General features: G+C 46.1%; 1 protein-coding gene across 7 annotated transcripts in view; it reads right to left on the minus strand.

Moving 5' to 3' along the window:
• Nucleotides 1-20,818, minus strand: part of CCDC187 (coiled-coil domain containing 187) — a 48,924-nt gene that overhangs the window by 21,035 nt on the left and 7,071 nt on the right. For 6 of the 7 annotated variants that reach the window (XM_068155870.1, XM_068155874.1, XM_068155873.1 and 3 more), the window contains 7 exons: nucleotides 20,109-20,207; nucleotides 15,562-15,690; nucleotides 13,897-14,624; nucleotides 13,438-13,529; nucleotides 12,289-12,959; nucleotides 11,341-11,440; nucleotides 5,609-5,799 (listed from right to left, as the gene is read on the minus strand). In XM_068155870.1, coding sequence (XP_068011971.1) covers nucleotides 5,609-5,799; nucleotides 11,341-11,440; nucleotides 12,289-12,959; nucleotides 13,438-13,529; nucleotides 13,897-14,624; nucleotides 15,562-15,690; nucleotides 20,109-20,207 — 2,010 coding nt within the window. The remainder of the gene's footprint in view (nucleotides 1-5,608; nucleotides 5,800-11,340; nucleotides 11,441-12,288; nucleotides 12,960-13,437; nucleotides 13,530-13,896; nucleotides 14,625-15,561; nucleotides 15,691-20,108; nucleotides 20,208-20,818) is intronic. The other variant, XM_068155869.1, reaches the window with a different exon arrangement.

Raw genomic sequence — 20,818 nt, forward strand, 5'->3', positions numbered from 1 at the left:
GCTTTTCTGCTCCAAGCCCTGACCAGTGTTATAGATCTCAAAGGTGACCAAAAAGTTTGTTCTGATCTGTTTTCACTCCTCCTTAACATAATTCTCCGAGTTATGGCTATTTCCGGGTGCACTTCTTGTGTTGCAACATCCTGCTTTAAAGAAAATGCTGCCTGGCTGAACTTCACATCCTCCTCCCTTGTGATGAATGGCATTTCACTGCAGGCCCAGATAGCTGTAGTGCACAGACACTCTGTCTTTAAAAAAAACAAGGCAAGCTATTTATTAAATCACTTTCTGCTGCACCTGCAGAATCCGAGCAAAGCCCTGCAGAAGCTCCATGACATATAATTAAAAAAGCTGGGCTAAAAGACTCATTTTTCTAATCACTTGAAGCTAGGCAGAAGCACTTACTGCTGCTTTGCTCAAGGACAGATTTTCCTCTTTCTGCCCATGTCAGCAATCAGTCCAAACCAGTTATTACAAAAATACATGCTTGCGACTTTAGATGTAAGCACGACTTTGCCTGTGATTGTGCTCAGCACTGGTGAGGCCACACCTTGAATACTGGGCTCAGTTTTGAGCCCTACACTACAAGAAGAACATTTAGGAGGAAAGACTGAGGGAGCTGGGGTTGCTCAGCCTGGAGAAGAGAAGACTCAGGGGTGACCTTATCACTCTCTACAACTACCTGAAGGGAGGTTGTAGACAGGCGGATGATGGTCTCTTCTCCCAGGCAGCCAGTACCAGAACAAGAGGACACAGTCTCAAGCTGCACCAGGGGAGGTTCAGGTTGGATATTAGAAAGAAGTTCTATACAGAAAGAGTGATTGCCTATTGGAATGGGCTGCCCAGGGAGGTGGTGGAGTCGCCGTCATTGGAGGTGTTCAGGAGGAGACTTGATGGGGTACTTGGTGCCATGGGTTAGCTGTTTGGGTGGGTTGGACTGGTTGATGGGTTGGATGCGATGATCTTGAAGGTCTCGTCCAACCTGGTTTGGTTTATTCTAAATAAGGTTTATTCTAGGAGCTGGAGCATGTCCAGAGAAGAGCCAAGAAGCTGGTCAAAGATCTAGAGCACAACTGTTATGAGGAGCAGCTGAGGGATCCGGGGTTATTCAGTCTGGAGAAAAGGAGGCTAAGGAGAGACCTTCTGGCTCTCCATTGCTCCCTGAAAGGAGGTTGTAGTGGTGTAGGAATTGGTCTCTCCTCCCAGGTAACAAGTGACAACATGAGAAAAAAACAGCCTCAAGATGTGCCAAGAAGGTTTGGGTTGGACATGAGGAACAATTTTTCCCCCCAAAGGGTTGTCAAGCCCTGGAACAGGCTGGTCAGGGCAGTGGTGGAATCACCGCCCCTGGAAGTGTGCGAAAACCAGGTAGATGTGGTGCTCAGGGACATGATTTAGTGGTGACATGGCAGGGTTGGGCTAACGGTGGGAATTTATGATCTCAGAGGTCTTTTCCAACCCTAATGGTTCTATGATTCTTCAGCAAGACCTGTAAGCCAAGAGCAATCCCTAAGCAAGAGACTCTAAACTTGAGGGCCGTACTTGTTTACTCAAGAAAATCAATGAGCTGATCTGCATTCCTGAGTGCCTTGGAGTGCTGTATTTTCATGCCTGCTGAATCAGTTTCTTCCCTCCTCTATAAATACGTCTGGCATCCCACTTGTCATCGAAGAGTAGCTGCTTGCTAGACAAGGGGATTAATGTGGCCTGTGCTGCTCCTGTCTTCCACATATTTTGTGTTTACATCTAAATCCTCTAGCCCAGAAGGTTGGCCAGAGTTCAGCTTCCAGCCAGATGTTGCAGCACATGGCAATACCTCACCCTCCTGCTGCCCCTTCCACATGTAGCGTGCCACATCTGGAGCATCAGAGCAGCTCTTGCAGCAGACTAGCAAGAGAGAGTCAGACCTGGACTGGGACCTAACCAGAGCCCTGAATTTCCATGGAATATTCCTTTTACTGCTCATCAGTTATACACTGGAACAGGCTGCCTAGGGAAGTGGTTGAATCATCATCCCTGGAGGGATTTAAAAACTGTGTAGATGTGGTGCTGGGAGATACGGTTCTGTAGCAGATTTGTTAATGCTGGCTTAATGACTCAAAGATCTTAAAGGTATTTTCCACCCTAAATGATTCTTCTGTGATAAACTCCCTCAACCCAGCACATTTGCAGTATGGAAACCTAGATCCCAACCTGTGTGACAAAGTGACGCTGGACCCCACAGTGTAAGTAATGCACTCTTGTGTCCAGATGCTTTGCAGGGGCATTGTACAAGTAACAGCACCCTATGGAGTAGCAGCATGGAAGGGACAACATCCTGGCTTCTTGTGCCCACACAGGCTACAGGTTAACTTCTCAGCCAGCTAATGAGCAATGCAAATACAGCCTGTGTGTGTATGGAAAGGATTAAGTTCAGAGGGAGAAAAGTGGTATCAAAGGAAGTGAGAGCAACTCTCAAGAGCAATTCTCATGTCGCCCGTCAGAGTCAAGAAGCTTCGGTAAGCTCCATCATCAGCATTCAAGCATCTCAGCCCTGCAGAGAGCCTCCCTCAGCCAGAAGCAAGAAGGCAGCTCCCTCTAGTGCTATGAGAAAACATGTCAACCAGCAGTTAAGGGGAAAGCTCTTGTATACAAATACATCTTCTAATGCAGGTTGAAATTCTGCATTTTACGAGTAATGAATTTGCTTTCCTAAAGCAAATTGCTTTAAACCAGTAGCCATGCTGAAGCTTCAACCTTTAGAAAAAACTTCTTTACAATCCATTTCAATTTTATCTCAATAACAAACAAAAAAAACCCAAACCAAACAAACCAAAAGGAAACACACACCCACACACACCAAACAAGTCCAGTCAAACCAAACCAAATAAAAGCAAAGCAAAACAAAGAAGGGACAGAAGTCTGGCCTGAAGAAATGAGGGTTGTTTCTCACTTAGGCCAGTCTGGTGTGTACAAGGGTGTAAGCATAGCCAAAATCATAGTATCACAGAATTGTTTCAGTTGGGAAATACCTCTAAGACTATTGAGTCCAATCACCAAAGTAACACCCCCATGGCCACCAAACCATGCCCCGAAGTGCCATGGCCACACGTTTCTTGAACACCTCCAGGGACAGTGACTCCACCACCTCCCTGGGAAACCTGCTCCAATCCCTGACCACACTTTCAGTAAAGAAATTATTCCTGCTATCCAACTTAAACCTCCCCTGGAACAATTTCAGGCCATTTCCGCTCATTTTATCCCCTGATACTAGGGAGAAGAGATCGACCCCCACCTCACTCCAACCTCCTTTCAGGGAGTTGTAGAGAGCAAATATTTCTTTACATTCACTTATTTAATAGCCATACAGGAGCTTGGATACTGTGGGTTGGGTTCAGAGGGTGTGTTGCAGCATCAGGGAAAGTGTGGCTCATCTCTTCAGCTGCCTGTGGAAGAGACTTGGTGATCTGGCAGGAATGATGGAAAGGTTGTGTGTAGTGGTGTCCCTGGAACAAGCAGAATGTGCAAACCACTTCCTCATCAGCTCATTTAGTTATACCAAGTTTTGTTTCTCAGCTGAAGAGAGATGATTCCAAAGTGATGTGAAATACTTTCCAGGGATGCCTGTGAAGTCAATTTGTGTTCATCACACCATGTGCTATGGCATTTGTGATTCTGGGTTTTATACTGGCTGTGTTTAAAAAGAAAATGCAAGAGTTCAGGACAGCTTACTCCAGGCAGTAGACAGTTACCAAGATTTTGTGGATATCTGCTTCTTATACTGTGCTTTGTTATGTTTGGAACTGAAATTTGTTACTTTGCCAAGGATCTTTAGTAGGGAAAAAAAAATGTTTTGTGTCTTTAGCACAGCAGTAGGAGGTGATGCATTTACTTCTAAAGGTGAATGTTTATATTTTGCAGCAGTTGTATAGCTGCACATCGTTATGCTGCCTGTGCACAAGGACTTCTGTGCTCTGTGAAAGAAAACAGAATCAGCTGCTGATGTGCTGCCTTATAGCAGACAATACAGCCTTGCATCTGAATGCCCTTTTCCTGAGAGGAGTGTTGAACAGACCCACTTGTGACCCATATTTCAAACCCACATTGTCTTCAGAATGACAGTTCTGTGCCTCATCTGCAGCAGCATGGCCTGGGTTGGAACTGCTGGCTTACAGTCAAACCCTGAGCTGGAGCTCACTCAAGCGCTGTCAGCTCCTGCAAAGGCTCAGAGAAGGTAAAAGGTTCTCCTGGTGTAGACACAAGGCAGCAGTTCCTATTGTTCAGGTGGTGAATAGTGGATGGCAGGGTCATTTTACAAAGACAGATCCCAGAATTGGAGCCCTTAGTTATTAATATTAAGTAAATACATTGTCTTGCTCTTATGGTAAACACTCCAGACAACAGACCTACTGTCCAATCATGTAAGATGCCCTCCTAGTCCCTGGGGGATGGGTGAAGCATAGTAAACAATGCTGGCTTCTCCACCACCTCAAAATCCAATATTAGGTATAAAATTTTGTGGGGAAAACAATGAAGAATCCTTAATAAGAGGAAAGGCTTTTTATAAGTACCCTCTTTGAGGAAAGGTTATCTGATCTTGTTCTTTTGTCTCAGAAAAGCCCTTAAAACAATGAGCCATCTGCTACTGTTTGGTGGAAGCAAGCAGAGGTCTCTTCAGACAGACCAGCCTGAATGTGACTCTTTGCCACTTAACCCTTTCAGCCACAAACTTTCCCTTGTTTCTATGCAAAGGTTTGTTCTGGGTAGCAGTGGTGATGCCCTGCACCCCAGCCTCACCTTGGCCAGCCCTGCAGGATGCTGGAGCAGACCCCTCCATTCAGCCTTTGTTAATCCCTCTACATGTTCTGTGCACTCAAGTCTCGTGCTGTACAAGTAGGATAATACCCCACACTTTTCTGATGTGGTAATTATGAAGGATTCATTACAAGGCTTCTCAAGACCTTCACATGAAGCTGCAAAGTGCTGAAAACATCTCTGAGCTGAAATGGGTTTGTTCCACTGAGGCTGTCTCTAGCTGTCGCTGTGTCTCTCAGCACAGGAGCAACCTGTGAGGTGACACCCAGCTGAACTCAGACCCTTGAGACAGCAGAGCTCTACATGGCAACAGCAAAGCCTTTCCATTGCACTTTTTGGTGGGGTTAAATTGGACATGAAGCTTGAGAGAAGATTTTTTTTTCATGCATTCATTCTTCACCTTTGAAATCTGGGACATGCACCAGCTCCTTGATATCCCCCCTCACCTTAGAAGATATTTCAGTCCTAGTCAGAACCAGTGGCAGGCGTTCCCTTGCAGTGAAGGGCAGTTCATTCTTTTGCAATAGGCTAAGAAGCACCTTGGGAGAGCACTGAATACCAACCATGCTTGACACTCCAGGAGCTCTCACCTTAGAATGATAGAATTATTTGAGTTGGAAAAGACCTTTATGATCATAGAGCCAAACCATTCTCTAACTCCAGCAGGGCTGGTGCAAGAACATGTCACTCAGCACCACATCTTTTAAATACCTTCAGTGGTGGGGATTCAACAACCTCCCTGGGCAGCCTGTTCCAGTCTTTGAGTATCCTTTCATGGAAGAAGTTTCTTCTAACATCCAATCTAAAAGGTTCTTACCGAGGTCCTGCTCAAAGCCGTCTTCAGTTTCAGCTCTGCAGCTCAGAGGGGCAGAGGGCTGTAAGCTGGGGCTGTCCAGTGTCGTGTGGCTGTCTCTGGAAGCCTGGTTGGGAATTTCCTCTTGATGCTGGACTTTCCAAATGGTCCCACACTGGTAGGGATTCCTCTGAGCTGTGAGTTCTCTCTGCAGACTGTGTCAAGAAGACAACAGCAATTACTCAGAGTTCAAGAGTGAATGTCTACAAGCAACCTTTTGAACTAAGAAATGGTTATTTCATTTTAACAAAACTGTTGCTTGTTAGGTTTTGTTAAGTGGAAACAAAAGACTCTCTGAAAAGTCATACCTGCCAGTGTACAAAATCCTCTTTCTTCTTCCTTGAAGTTGTCAGGAAACATTACTCCACATGTCTTTACCTACTCTAACTCCTGCTCTGAAAGGGCTGGGTGTTTTTCAACCTGGTGGCAAACAAACAACAGCCTTGCCATTTGGAGCTTAGTTTCTGAGGACTGCATTGTACAATCCATGCCCTTGTTAGGACCTGGTTGCACAATCTAGCTCTGAACCCTGGCAAAGGTCTCTGAAATCTTTTTGGAAACACAAAGCACTGATGGCTGTCTCAGTGATTCTGGGATTTGTGCTGAGCAGGGCTGTGGCCACTCTCATTTTCCCTGCAGAAAAGGAAGCTGAGGGGAGACTTTCTGGCTCTTTACAACTCCCTGAAAGGAGACTGTAGTGAGGTGGGGGTTAGTTTCTTCTCCCTAGTAACAAGTGATAGGACAAGAGGAAATGGCCACAAGTTTTTCCAGGTAAGGTTTAGGGTGGACCTTAGAAGAAACTTCTCCACTGAAAGGGTTCTCAAGTGCTGGAACAGGCTCCTCAGGGAGGTGGTTGAATTGCCATCCTTAGGGGCGTTCACAGTATCACAGTATAACTAAGGTTGGAAGAGACCTCGAGGATCATCGAGTCCAACCTATCAACACAGACCCCATGACTAGACCATGGCACCAAGTGCCACATCCAATCTCCTCTTGAACACCTCCAGGGACAGTGACAGAAATGTGGTGCTGAGGGACATGGTTTAGCATCAGATTTCATAGAGCTAGAGAATGTTTGGACTCAAAAATCTTAAAGGTCTCTTCCCACCAAAATGATTCCAAGATTTGCTTTTGCTATATAACCTTTAGTATTTCAAAGCAAGGTCAGCACCGAGTGCCACAGTCCTGAGGGAGATCCCAGCTTACTGCTTGTGGTTTGGTCTGTAAGTACCTGAGCTTAACTTAAAAGATTAGGCAGGAAGGTGTGAAGATGTGCATTTATTGATGGAGCCTCAGCTGAAACACACATAGGGGCACTGGGGCACTGAACTGGTGACAGATGTTTTCTTTTTTTATATGGAAAAATGAATGTGGAACCTTATTTATTTATTTATTTAATCAGCAATCAGCTTAGGGAAATCTTATTTCATTTTTTCTCATTAATAAGCTTTTCTTTGTGTTTCCATGACCCAGAAACTGCTGAAACGATTAGAACAGCTTCCACTGACACGTCTTGGATGTTGTCTTCAGAAAGGTGGATGAGAGAGGAAGAGATTTCTTAAAACAGTAAGAGAGAAGGGGATCTCTTAAAAAGCAGCTCTAACATTTGTTGGGCAAATGCACTGACTGTTGTCTCTGGGTTTGTGTCGTGGTGGTCTTTTAGTTAATGCCCCTGTCTCCCTGGGCTCTTGACAAATGTATACTTCTCTTTGAGAGACTGATGCCAAGGTCCAAATCCAGCCCTGTCTGCTTCCTGGGAAGGCTACTGCCACCATCACTGGCAGTCAGTGCAAGTTCTACAGAAAACACTGGGATTATACAGGAGTGGCCAGCAACCCCGCTCCTCCAGACAGAAGCAGCTCTGCAGTGAGCATGCACCATCACAGGATCACAGAACCACAGAAGCACAGACTGGTGTGGGTTGGGAGGGACTTCTGGGGGTCATCTCGTCAACCCCCCCTGCTAAAGCAGGGTCACCCACAGCAGGCTGCCCAGGATCACAATATCCAGGCAGGTCTGGACTCTCTCCAGCGAAGGAGACTCCACAACCTCTCTGGGCAGCCTGCTCCAGGGTTCCAGTACCCTCACAGGAAAGTTATTCCTTATATTTAGGTTCAAGCTCCCGGGTTCCAGTTTGTGCCTGTTGCCCCTTGTCCTATCTCTAGGCACTACTGACCAGAGTCTGGCCCCATCCTCTTGCCCCTCACTCTTAAGATATTGGTTACCACTCACAATTCCCAGACAATGTTCTTTGGCTTTACACGAATCAGCCCAGTGAGCCTTCAAAACTGAGCTGACAGCAGAAGTGTGATCTTCTTGGCTCTCAGGAGTGTAATTTGAAAACCAAAAGCCATTCTATAGGTAACTGAATGAAAAGAAGGATGAAATTGCATGCACATTTTCTGGCAGTTTGGAGAATTCCCATCAGTGAGTCATTTGCATCAGCCACAAACCTCCACCCGCCACCCCTGCGGACTGCAGAGCAGCCGGGCATGAAATGGGAACATTTCTTATGGAAAGAGGCACCTGCAGGATTCCGTGCACGGAGATGAGTCACTGCTTTCACAGCTATAATTAAACATGTAAACACAAAACTCTGCTGTCGAAACTGGCTGTGGATAGCTTCGTGCTCAAGGGTGCTGGTTTTGTAACACTGGATGTTTTGTGTTTGTGAATGAGGCCGGCAAACAGTCAGTTTCTAACAGGTGGCTTTGTTTAGATGAACTCTTGAAGATCCATTGTGGCCAGCTGTGGACTACTAACTCGTTACTGCTGGTGGCAACAGTGGAAGGCAGAGCATAGACCCAATTCAGCTGCTTTTGCTGTTGTCTTTTCTAACCTTTCTTTGGCTGCACTGGTGATGAGCTACAAGCTCAGCTTTACCAAGGGCTAAGAGGGAAGCTCTGCCCCTGACTTCACAGTCCTGTGAAGTTTTGTGTGTGAGTCAAGAGATTGGCTCCTTTCACTCCCCCATACAGAATTCACATACTCACAGTGTAAATGTGTCTAGAGCAAGTCGAACTGGGACTGGGGGAAGTGTGTCCTCAGTCACATCCCTAACACACTGCTGCTCCTTCACCGTGTGGCTTTCTCTCTGCTCAGATCATAGCTGTATGCCCTCAGGTGTGTGAATTAGCTGATGACACCAGAGCAACTTCAGGAAGAGCTGAACTGTGGGACCCTCACATTGTCCTAGGTGGTGTGTGCTGCCCATGCATGTATACAAAAGGACTCTCATCCCAATCACTCCCTGTACCAGCTTCAGATGCACAATCAGAATCTAGATCATATGCAGATGAAAGCTGAGAACAATCAAAGTCAGGCTTTTACTCTGCACCTCTGTGTTACATGCTTTACCAGAAACTAAGAAAGAGTCAGACATGGGGTGGTCTTTCCTTTGTCTCTTCCCCTTTACTCTCACTGCAGAGGGAGCCCAGAGTCCACAAAATGATGAGTCTGGAGTTGTTCACAATGCAGCAACACTTTCCACTTCTAATCTCTAATTACAGTGATATTTTATCTGCAAGCAGCTCTCCTCTTTGGGAAGAGCACTTGCAACAGGGTTGTGATTTATTGCCAGAGATGTTTTATTGGTGGGTTTTTCCGTGCTGCTCAGAGGACTTTGACTCCACTGGCCAAGCACACAGGAGCTTTGCTTTCTCAGTAATTGCATTGTTCAAAACAGCTCAATCTGTCTTACTTCTGCTCTGTCTGATGCTTCTCCATTACATCAGCGGGGCTCTTCCCTTCTGAGCCCATGGGGGTTCTGCAGCTACCTTCCATTACTGTGAATTAGAGCTGCATATAAACACACATCCATCAGGACAAGAGCAATGGGTCCCACCATTTTCTTCAGGCTGGTGGCTGCACTTTCCAAGGTACAGTGCCCACAGAGCTCTGACTCTCTTCACTGCAGCTCTGAGTGCCAAGTGCTCATGTTTTATACATTTGCCATCTCCTGTGACACAACAGCTCCATAATCCTTGCCACTGGTCTCCTGGAGCAGAAATCAGCCCAGCCTTTGTGAACGTGGTAGCTGCACACCAAGAACAGGGTTTAACTCTCAGTAATTTCAGTAACTGCTGTTCATAACTTCTGTAAGCTGAACGCTCAGGATTTCTCTCTCCAATTTTCATGTTCCTCTTGTTTACTTTGCACTGTCAAGCTGTAAACAGTTTTCTTTAAAAGAACACTGTGCCTTATACCCTGCCTTCAGTTACCAAACTCATTCTTCTTTCCACTACAGATCCCTGCATTCTAACTGCACACAGGTTAGCCTGCCCAGCTCAGCACTAAGGAACTGCCTGCAGAGCAGAGCTGTGCCCGGGCAGGGATCCTGCAGCACCGACATTCGTTCTTTGCTCTCAAGTTGGGGACGCTGTGACCAGTTTGCTGCACATATGTCCTGCCTTTGGTAATGCCTGTCCAGGTCATATTTAATCTTCTAGGGCTCAGGGGATTTATTCTCTAAGGGAAGACCTCTCTGCAGGGACGTGTAGCCCCTGTGGTGACTCGGGCTTTGTCATTCTCTGTGGCCATGCAGGGGCACTGTCTGCTCTGCAGCTGGTGATTGCATGTGAGCTAACAGGTGCCCTCACGGTCCTCCCTGTCACCAGAGATGACTCAGCTGAGACAGTGACACAAATATGTCTTTGCTCTCCAAGACACAGGCTAAATACAGAGGGGTTTCTATCAGCTGCCACCTATATTAAACATTTAACTAACGCAGGCCGACTGAAAACATCCTGCATTCATCTAATAATCCCTTTTTCTAAACTTCCTGCCTCAAAACCCGGTTCCCGTGACAATCACCATGCTCCGGCACCTGCGCTGTTCGAGGAAGCGGAATCTTTGTGGTTTGGTGCTGCTCCACGTACACACAACCCGTAGAACGGAATTTATCACCCCCGTTGGGGGTAAAGCGGGTGAAAACAATTACTCAAAATGAATGTATGGGATCCAGTTGATGAAATCTCTCATTAATCCCCAGCGCCAAGGCGATCAGTGGAGATTTAACTAGGTGCTCACAAAGATCCTCAGTTTATTCTTCCGCCAATGCCATATGCTAAAGCACGGAGGGGTTTATTGTACCGTGGAGGAAGGGAGGGAGCCCGATGTCCGTGTTGCTTTCCAGACCTGGAGCTTTGTCCGGGAGGAGGACGCCGGGAACTCAATGCCCCTTCCCCATCCCGCTCCCCGCGGCACCGGCGGCCCTGCAGGTGACGGGCAGCGCGACCGGCAGGGGGCGCCCCTGGAGGAGACTGGATGATGGCGTCCCCTGGCGGGCAGCCCTGGGGATCGCCTCACACCCCGGCCCCAGTTTCCCGGCGCTGCCCTCGCTCCGGAGAGGGGTGGGAAAGCAGAGAGCCCTCGAACAGGAGGGGCAGAGCTTTACCTGCTCAGCTCCCAGGCTTCTCAGCCTGCTGGGAGGTTGCATCTAGGGCAAAACGCCTGCAGGGGGATCACTCTCTCCCCAAACCCCATCTGAAGATGTCCTATCGATCTCCCAGCTCACCACAAATGGGTGGTTCCCTCTTTCAGTCTGTCTTGTGTCAAAAGCTGCCCACTCGGCAATTCCCTGGGTAAGCCGTAAAGAGCCGCCTGGCTCCAGGCTGAATTGGTGCTATTTATTTTAGCTCCGTGTGTGTGTGTGTGTGGTGCGTTTAGCACAGAACAATATATCCAAACTTGTTTACCTTCTAGCAAGGAGCCTGGGAGATGGAGAGGCTGGGCTGGTTGCTTGCTTCTCATGCAATGGGCTTATGTCCACCTCCGAGCTCTTACTCACAGGAAAATCTATTAAAAAAGACAAATGGGGGCATTTAATAAACATGCTCTTTGTCGAAATGAAATGGCCCAAGCTTTGGCATCAGTTCTCTGCCTACTTCTGTGGAAGCACTTAACTGCCATAGAGCTCTTCTTAGCCACAGATTTCTAAGTCCACGGTGTTAGGTTTATAATTCCTTTCTTACTTCTGGGAAAGCCCAGGCACCAGAAGGTGATGTGACACATCCAAAATCAGTGGCAAAGCCACAGATAAAATTCAGAGCTGTAGTTTCACAGGTGCAATGAGAGGAGAAGAGAGTGATTAGATCATTACTCAAGGTAGATCATTACTTCTTAATGTGATAGGCTCTGCTCCAGTTCCACCTACCCTCTCAGCGTGGGACTGAGGGACTTTTCAGTGCTAACCAAAGAGTTCTAGGAGAAAAGTCACATACTACAAAAGTCACTCACCACCAACATTCTGCCAACCTTCTGATCTAAGCAGATTTGCTGTGCTTTTGTGGTTCTGCCTTAAGGATCTAAAGACACTGAACAGCCTGTGGAGCAGTGCTTGCACTTGCCACTGCCAGAAGGTCCCTAGGCTGGCTGAGCTGTTTGCCAAGGGCACCTCTGACTCTTCTGGATGTTAGATTTATGAGATGTGCAGAGGACAAGCCTGCAAACAGCCAAGGCTCCAGTGGCTGCTCCCTCTGAGCAGTATGAATACAACCTGACAGACCCACTGATTAGTCATTTTCCAAGACAACAATGCTTCCAACAGCCAAAGGGAGATGAGACTTAAACACTGCTTTGTAGCTTTGACAGACTTAGGCTATGGCACCTGAGCCTCACTGTTGCATCACGTCAACATGACCTACCTTGCAATGTGTTGCTCAGGTCTTTCCCACTGTTGAGATGCCTCTGTCCTGTGCTATGAGAGGTCCATGGTAGTTCTTTGCTCACAGCAACCCCACCAGGCAGAGGAGTGGGCATTTCCTTCTGTCTGTCCAGGGCTGTTCCTCCCTCAGTGCCACTCATAAAGCTCATCCTGCCCAGTCCATGAAATTCCCTACCTGATGACACACATAACCCATCAGGATCTGATGCATCCAGAAGCATTTGTATAGTCATTGTCCTGTCTTGCTCATCCTTAAGTGTCTCAGGTTCTGGGATAGAAGAAGACTCATTGAAAAGTTCCAAAGTGGTCTCTGTTTTGTTAGCAGAGTCTTTAATCCAGCTTGCTGCATTCAGTCTCTTAGTTGCCATCTCAATCTTTTCTGCAAGTTCCTTGGATAGTCTGTGTATGGCTTTCACTCGGTTCTGTTTACTTCTGTATGGAGAAACACTGTAAGATGAGTCCTTGGAATAAAGACTTGCATCCTTCTGAGGAAGGGAAACGTTCAGAGGTGTGTGCAGAGGTGGGGGAGAGCAACTCCTCAAGTCTTCACATTTCAGAGGACTCAGAAACCAGCATTCAGATTCCAGTGCTGCTGGAGAAGTTAATTCCTCTCTTTTCTTAGGTGATTGAACTGATTCTAGAAGGTGATTCCTGTTTAAACAAAAAGGACAAATGTCAGGTTACAAAAGCAAAGTAACAACAGCTTTCTGCACAGAACAGTATCCTCAGCTAAAGTGCTTTGCAGAAGAAAAAGAAACAGATTTCTCTGTCTATAGACAGATCTGTCAAATGATGGATTCAGGATGGAGCATGAACTGCTGACACACAGAGAAGAATCAAGCTCAGGGCTGGCAAGGAATAGTTATTTACAAATACAAAGCATGGAAGTAGGCTGAAAATTTGCCTCAGCCTGGAAAGCCAGAGCATCAGTCTCCTTCCATGATTAAAAGGTGATCCTGCATCCTGTCACTGCTCTGGACTAGGGTGCAGTGAGGCTGATTTTAAGGTCAGATATAACAGTGCCTTAGCCCATTGCTCCATTTTTTATAGTTCATAACAGAACACTAAGAAGAATCTGCAGCATGTGCTGAGAAAGAGGCTTCCTAGGATGCTTTTAGTGTCCAAGTACCTGCCTCTGTGATCTGCACTTAATAGAGTATGAGATGTTTTATCCACCCAGGCCAGGAAACTCCTCTCCGGGATTCCACCACTGGTTTGCTTCTGAAACAGAAATGACTGTTAGTGTAAGCACTAAATAGCTTGGCAATGTAAGGGTAATATTTGGCCTCTGTTCCACTTAATAATTAATTCATGTAACTGGAAAACACCATGCACCAAACCACAAACCTGTTCTTTTAACTCCAGCAATAAATATTTCCATGGTTTTGGCCCTGAAGCCATGGGTTCCAGCCTTACTAATGAGCCCAGCAGCTCTTGCCATAATTAGAAGTTAATTGCTTGATTCTTCCAGATAAAACTTTTTCTCCCTGATTCTTCAAAGCATTTGCATGATCTGTTTCATCTCCTACATGGTGCTGTACCAATCAAGATTGGAGGGGGTTCAATCTGCCACTCCTTTCTGACTTACTTGATCAGGTTTGCACTGAGGACTTTCTTGTGTGGAATCTGTTGCCATGATGAGCTTGTGCTTCTGGCCAGAGCGTGCTTTCTTTCTAACAGCTTCTTTCTGTTTCCTGTATACTTCTTGCAATCTCTTGTTTCTCACCTCCATGGCCTGCACCAAAGACTTTTTCTCTTCCAGGTGTTTCTTCTTTCTTTCTGCACTTTTCCGAGACATGAATTCCTGCACAGCTTCAGGGCTGTAGGGGTGAGGTTTTTTAACGTTTACCCTCCTCTTTGAAGGGTGCTTAAGGTTTTCTTTCTCAGCCCTTGTCTGTGCAGGGCTGCTTGAGCCTTTCTGTCTCTGGGGAGATGTGCTTTTCCCTCTGCTGCAGTTTCCTGAGCTGCTAGTCATGGTTCCATCTTTCATTAATGATGATTGCATCTTTTCCCCACTGGAAGCAGATGGAATTGTGCCCTGAGGTCTAGATGAAGGAGGAAGGATCCCTTGGTATAGCTGCAGAACTTCTGCTTTTCCTTTCACAGTATCTTCAGGGAGACTGCTATGTCTGTATTCATCATCATATTGGCTTTGCAAGTGTAAGCTTCTGAGTATCTCTTTTATATCCTTGGTTGATGCATTGCAACCTCCCTCTTTGGTGGAGGGAACCAAACTGCTTTTGAATTCAGGTTCTTTTCCCTTTTCTCTGGAGCTGTTTTCCATCATGGACTTTGCTACAAATCCTCTACCAGGTCCTGTGGAAAACATTTGGAAACAAGAGTGGTGTTATTACTTCAGTAGGGTAGAGGGAAGGAGAAGCTATTAGCTCCCCTGGTTTTTGGCCAAGGGGGTTCTTGTGCTGCTTATCAATTGTAAATACCTGTAAGTATTGTCAATACTCTATATTTTGTACATATTCATTGCATTTCATTGTAGCTTGTAGTTTTGCTTGTAAATACAGCTTCCTTTACTTCCAGCTGAGCTGGTCTGGCAATTTCATGTTGGGGGAGAATTTTCAACCCCTATGTGTGTATCTCAAGACCTACTTCCTTCTATAGATCTGAAGACTAGTTGCATGTGCAGCTCAGGCTTGTATGTCTGTTCTGTGATGTTCTAGGCAGAGGATAAATCTCTAGGTGTGAAATTTGAAGTTGCAGTGGTCAGCTGTATAAATGCTGTGCAGTTTGTGGCTCTTCAGTATAGATAAAATTTAATGTACACGGGCAGTGAAACTTTTTCTCTCCCCAACTCCCTATGCTTGTCCATATAGCACAATGAGAACTCAGTGGCCACTCTCAACTATTGGAAGACCCAGGGAAGCTCTGCAGCTGTGCCTGGCAAACCAACCCAGCTGAAATCCAGAGAAAGTGCATGTGCAGGACATGGAGTTGCTGCTGTATCTCTGCTGGGGAGACAGAACCTCTGTCATGATCCAGATGAGTCTTATTTTAAGGACACAGTGCATTGACATTGTCTCTTTAAAACCACAATGGAATCAATGTGCCAGCTGGCCATGGACAACAGCTCTAGTACTTTTTTCTGGGTGTTTGCTACCCTGACAAGTGAGTTACTGTAAGAGTCATCAAAGAGTCATCAAGGCTCAGAAGGGCCTTGAAACCTTTTGTTTCAACTAGTTTAATAAGCCACTTCTGTGTTTGTACCAAAACAAGTGTAGTGGAAGGGCAACTGTACCAAAGGTCTTTGTTGTGCTTTGCTCTTCAGCTGTGCTCTGCAGATTTGGAAGTGGAGGAGATGGGCCAAGCAATTTTCTAGCTAACTTCTGACCTTCTCTCCATTCAGAAGCACCAGGTAGCTTCACACCTGAAACAGAGAATTTGTCTTTAATTGTTAAACCCTCACATGTTCTTTGAATGAATGAAAATGGTAACGCTGCCATAAATCTCTTTACTAGTGATTTCCAGGAATCACACTCAAGGTGTGGGGACACCTAAAAAGTTTCAGCCAGAGCAGAAAAATTGATGCTGCTCTGATAGCAAAAAGTTTTCAGAGCTCTCAGACTTTGGAGGCTGTCACTAGGATCTGTTCACTGATTTAGGCAGTTGATGAGCCAGACAAGGGTGACACGTGAAGGCTCAGTGCTTTCCTAAGGCTTTACCCTTAGCATTTGCACAGTTCGATGCTTGTAGCACGTTCACACCATTCTTACAATGTCTACTGAGAAACCACTGACTGCCAGAGCCCTCAAGAACACCAAGAGGAGGTCTGAATGCTGACCTGAGAATGCCTGAGAGCCTCCTCCTACGATGGCAGCTGCAGACAGCTGGTATTTACTGGGTACCAGCCGATTTGAGAACTGGAGTGAGTGGGATAACAAGAATATGACTTTCCTTGTGATCACTTCAAACTCACTCGAGTAAACTGATTAATTTTTAAACTGGTGAGAATCAGCAGGATGCAGGGTGGAGGAATCAATGGAGGACACAGGATGAGGGACAATGTGTAATGCAAAAATAAGTGATGAAGCATGCAGCACAAACAAATTATTCTTGCTTAAGAGATGGTGTCACTTAATAGACAACATTTATCACTGGTTTACTTCATAATTTCTGATGGCATTCACAGGGTGCCAATACTTTCACTGCCATAATTATGTATTTACTGCAAACACTTCTCCAGTGTAGTACTTATTTGGCTTTTGCATGGAAATTCTCCCCACCAGGGTCTCCTGCCATGAAAATGTTTGAGGATTCAATTCAATCTTTTGATTTTACTCTTCATTAGCTGTCAGACTCAGTTCAAAGTTGTGCTTCAGTACTCAGTCAACAGGCTTTTCTAGCTCTGTTCAGCTGACTTGTCTGTGGGCTGAGCTGAATGTGTGCAGCACCTCTGAGAAGCACCTGTGGGACGTGAAGCACTTGCATAGACTGACTGCCTTCGCTTTGTGAACAGCTGCAAGGCAACATCTTCTCACCTACCAGCCCCGGGCTCTGTACCATGGGCATTGGTGGAGTCACTGCCACCTACATCAGCTGAATTCAAGGTGCTCTGGATGCTCTTCTTCATCATATAGTACAGGTTGTCACAAGAGAAGTGACAGGGGAGACCTCATTGCTCTCTACAACTACCTGAAAGGTGGTTGTAGCCAGGAAGGGGTCGGTCTCTTCTCTCTAGCAACCAGCACCAGAACAAGAGGACACAGTCTCAAGCTGCACCAGGGGAAGTTTAGGCTCGAGGTGAGGAGAAAGTTCTTCGCTGAGAGAGTCATTCGTCACTGGAATGTGCTGCCCAGGGAGGTGGTGGGGTCACAGTCCCTGGAGGTGTTCAAGAGAGGATTGAACGTGGCACTTGGTGCCATGGTCTAGTCATGAGGTCAGTGGTAACACGTTGGACTTGATGATCTTTGAGGTCTTTTCCAGCCTTGGTGATACTGTGATGTTTTTCAGACAAGGAAGAGCTCCCCTGGCTGTGGGTCTGAAGTCAGTTCCTATAATCATGCGGGCTTGCTTGGGTAGCCTTCAGTGAACTTATTCACTGGATTTACATGATCTAGTTCAGTCTCTGACGCCATGAACCATGAATGGAATTGCCGAAATCTGCTGAGTTTGGGATGGCTGAGTGTTTGCAGTGAAACACCTTGGTGGATCACTTTGGTTTGTAGTTTAGCAGCATTAAAAATGCAGGATGCATTTCTTTTTATACTTAGTTGCTGTGAACAGAGCTGACAAATGAATATGGGGACCTAACAATCTTCTCTTGTCCAATTGCAATTAAATCTTTCCCTTTTATCTACACAGCATTTATCAACTACAGAAACTATTATGCCTGAGTCCAAGAGCAGCCAGCCTTTCTGCTGAAAACACTTGCTAGAAGGAAATCTTTTGATTTAAATATTCTCCTGTTGTGGTGTGGGTTTTTCCACACACCACACCCCCCCCAACCCACGAACAGATGAATATTTTATAGCTGCTGTGACTTAATTTTTTGTTAACTACAGCAAATTTATAATTCATCAAATTCCCAAGTACTCTGGCTCTGACCCCCTGCCCCTCATTCATCTCTTTGTAGCCCTGCCTTGGCTCTTTCACTGACAGAAACTAATAGCCAATAAAGACACCATGACACTGGCAGTTACAATGATGAATGCTTCGTGTGGCGTGGTCTTATTATGACCCACTCTCAGAGGAAGATCAAGCCATTTTTCAAACAATCCATTAAAACAAAAAAAAAAAAGAGGGAAAAAAAAAAGGAGGGAGAAGGAAATTATTACATATTTCATGCATTTTAACTAGTACTTAGGTAGCAGAGCACATGATGCTGCTGTACTCATGTACTCTCATCTGCACGGTATTAAACAGCTTGGGCTTTTCTTTCTCTTTAGCACAACTTACACCCCTAGTACCTGGGCCAGTGGGACATGCAGCTGCTTCGAGTGAGCAGCACCCACAGCACTTCTGCTCTTTGTCTCGTTCCTCACAAAGTTTGAGTGGGATTATTTTCAGTGCAAAGTTAGAGCACTAAATGGGTAAAGTTACTCCAGTAATCATAGAATCAATAAGGTTGGAAAAGACCTCGAAGATCATCAAGGCCAGCCTGTCACCCAAGACCTCATGACTAACTAAACCATGGCACCAAGTGCCACGTCCAGTCCTCTCTTGAACACCTCCAGGGACGGTGACTCCACCACCTCCCTGGGCAGCACATTCCAATGACAAATGAATCTCTCCATGAAGAACTTCCTCCTCACCTCGAGTCTAAACTTCCCCTGGTGCAGCTTGAGACTGCATCCTCTTGTTCTGGTGCTGGGTGCCTGGGAGAAGAGACCAATCCCCTCCTGGCTACAACCACCCCTCAGGTAGTTGTAGAGAGCAAGAAGGTCTCCCCTGAGCCTCCTCTTCTCCAGGCTAAACAATCCCAGCTCCTTCAGCTTCTTGTAGGGCTTGTACTCAAGGCCTCTCCCCAGCCTCGTTGCCCTTCTCTGGACATGTTCAAGAATCTCAATGTCCTTAAGTCACATTACTCCCTCTGTACCACTGGTGAAGCCACACCTTGATTGTTCAGTATTGGGACCCCATGTTTGGTGAAGGGTCTGGAGAACAGGTTATGTGAGGAGCAGCTGAGGGAACAGGTTGTTCAGCCTGCAGAAAAGGAGGTTAAGAGAGACCTTCTTGCTCTCTACAACTCTCCAAAAGGAGGTTGGAGTGAGGTGGGTGTTGGTCTCTTCTCCCTAGTAACAGGTGACAGGATGAGAGGAAACAGCCTCAAGTTTCACCAGGGGAAGTTTAGTTTGGACATGAGAAGAAACTGCTTCACTGAAAAGGTTCTCAAAGACTGGAACAGGCTGCCCAGGGAGGTGATTGAATCCCCATCCCTGGAGGTGTTTGAAAGATGCATAGATGTGATGCTGAGGGACGTGGTTTAGCACCAGCCTTGGTAGAGATTGGCAGTAGTTGGACTGGATGATCTAAAGGTCTTTTCTGACCAGAAAGATTCTGTGATTCTATGGATTCTGCACACAGACATACTAGTCAAAGGAAACTGAGAACTGAGACTAGAGGTTGACTTTGTAGTGAGGTTGACTTTGTAGTAAGGTTGTGGATAATTCACGCAATGCTTCACTGCTTTGATTCGGTTCCTATTACGTAGGTCAGAAAAATCCCTGCTTTTCGGTGGCACTCTTAATTCATCAGGGAACACAGAACTGAATAGGTGACAGACAGCTCTTCCCACCTAGGATGTATGGCTTATTTTTCATTTCTGATGATTTTTAATCCTGACAGGTGTGGAACTCAACTGCTGCAGGCAAAGGCATGACAAATTGTCAGAGGCAACAGAGGCTGGTTCTTGAGTAATGCCTGTGGGCACAGGCAGGAAGCAGCCAGCAAATCCTTTGCATATGGAGGGTCTGAGGGAGGGCATGTGGACGTGGCTTGCAAACTTTAACCCAAAATTCAATGACATAAATTGGTATCAGGTGGCCAGTCTGATAACCACACCCTGGTGGCCTCAGCATGGTTCAGCAGCAGCTAAACCAAAAGTTATGGCTTGTGTCCTTGTGCTGACAGTGGTCATCTTCTGCTGCCTTGAACAGAAGCAGATTTTGAGCTGTTCCCTCAGTAGTTTTGTTTGCTACCTGATTGGTGCTACCAGACTCTGATCCTTGACTGTGGATCCTAGGATTTTTCTTATTGTTTTAACAACCAGCTGAAGATTTTGGCAGGTGAGTGCCCAGCTGCCACTGACCTCCAGTAGTTTCATCCATCAATTTCTGTCATCCTTACCTTTACCTGTTGCTGCTCTCTCCAGAGCTGAGAACTTGGGTGAAGGCTGCCTCTGGCTTTCTCTTTGAATTCTCCATGCTGAGCTTCTCTCTCTTTGGTCTTTAATCAAGAGGGAAAAAAAAAATCCACAAAGAAGAATTAGTGTGCAGTTAAAATCAAAGTGGAGACATGACTGCTGTCACCAGCAACCCAAATCCAGTTCCTTTCATTGGCCTGTAACAAACTGTTGTGATACAGCATTGCTAACCCTGAGAGCTTGGCAACCTTTTTATAATCCTTCCCTTGTCCAGGGATGGTAAATTCTTCTCTGCCTGGAATTTTGTGCTCTTTATCAGACAAGGGGAGAACAGAGCTCAAGTTCACAGCATTAAAACCTGGTCAAACAGACAGGTGAAAGCTGTTAGACTGCAAGGAGCATTGCAGCTGTTGGTGCCTGATAGCACTGAGCTCTTGTACATGGGAAAAGCACAAGCAGGTTTCCTTGATGGGACTGTAGGTACCTGGCAGAAGGACTATCTGGCAAAGTAGCTGTGACACTTTTCTCAGTAGTGAAGTACAGTCAGACAAATTAAAGAAGCTGCATCTGAACAGAGTGCCTGGAGCTGCTAATCTTCAGCCTCAGAGGCTGCCTCTGTTCTGTGAGTTGATCTGTTTGTCTGGTAGTTCCTTACCTCAGTTATGTAAAATGATCTGGGTTAAACCCAAACTGA

Source organism: Melanerpes formicivorus, unplaced genomic scaffold (assembly GCF_026170545.1).
Source record: "Melanerpes formicivorus ecotype bairdi unplaced genomic scaffold, bMelFor1.0.p_v2 SCAF_33, whole genome shotgun sequence".
Taxonomy (NCBI): domain Eukaryota; kingdom Metazoa; phylum Chordata; class Aves; order Piciformes; family Picidae; genus Melanerpes; species Melanerpes formicivorus.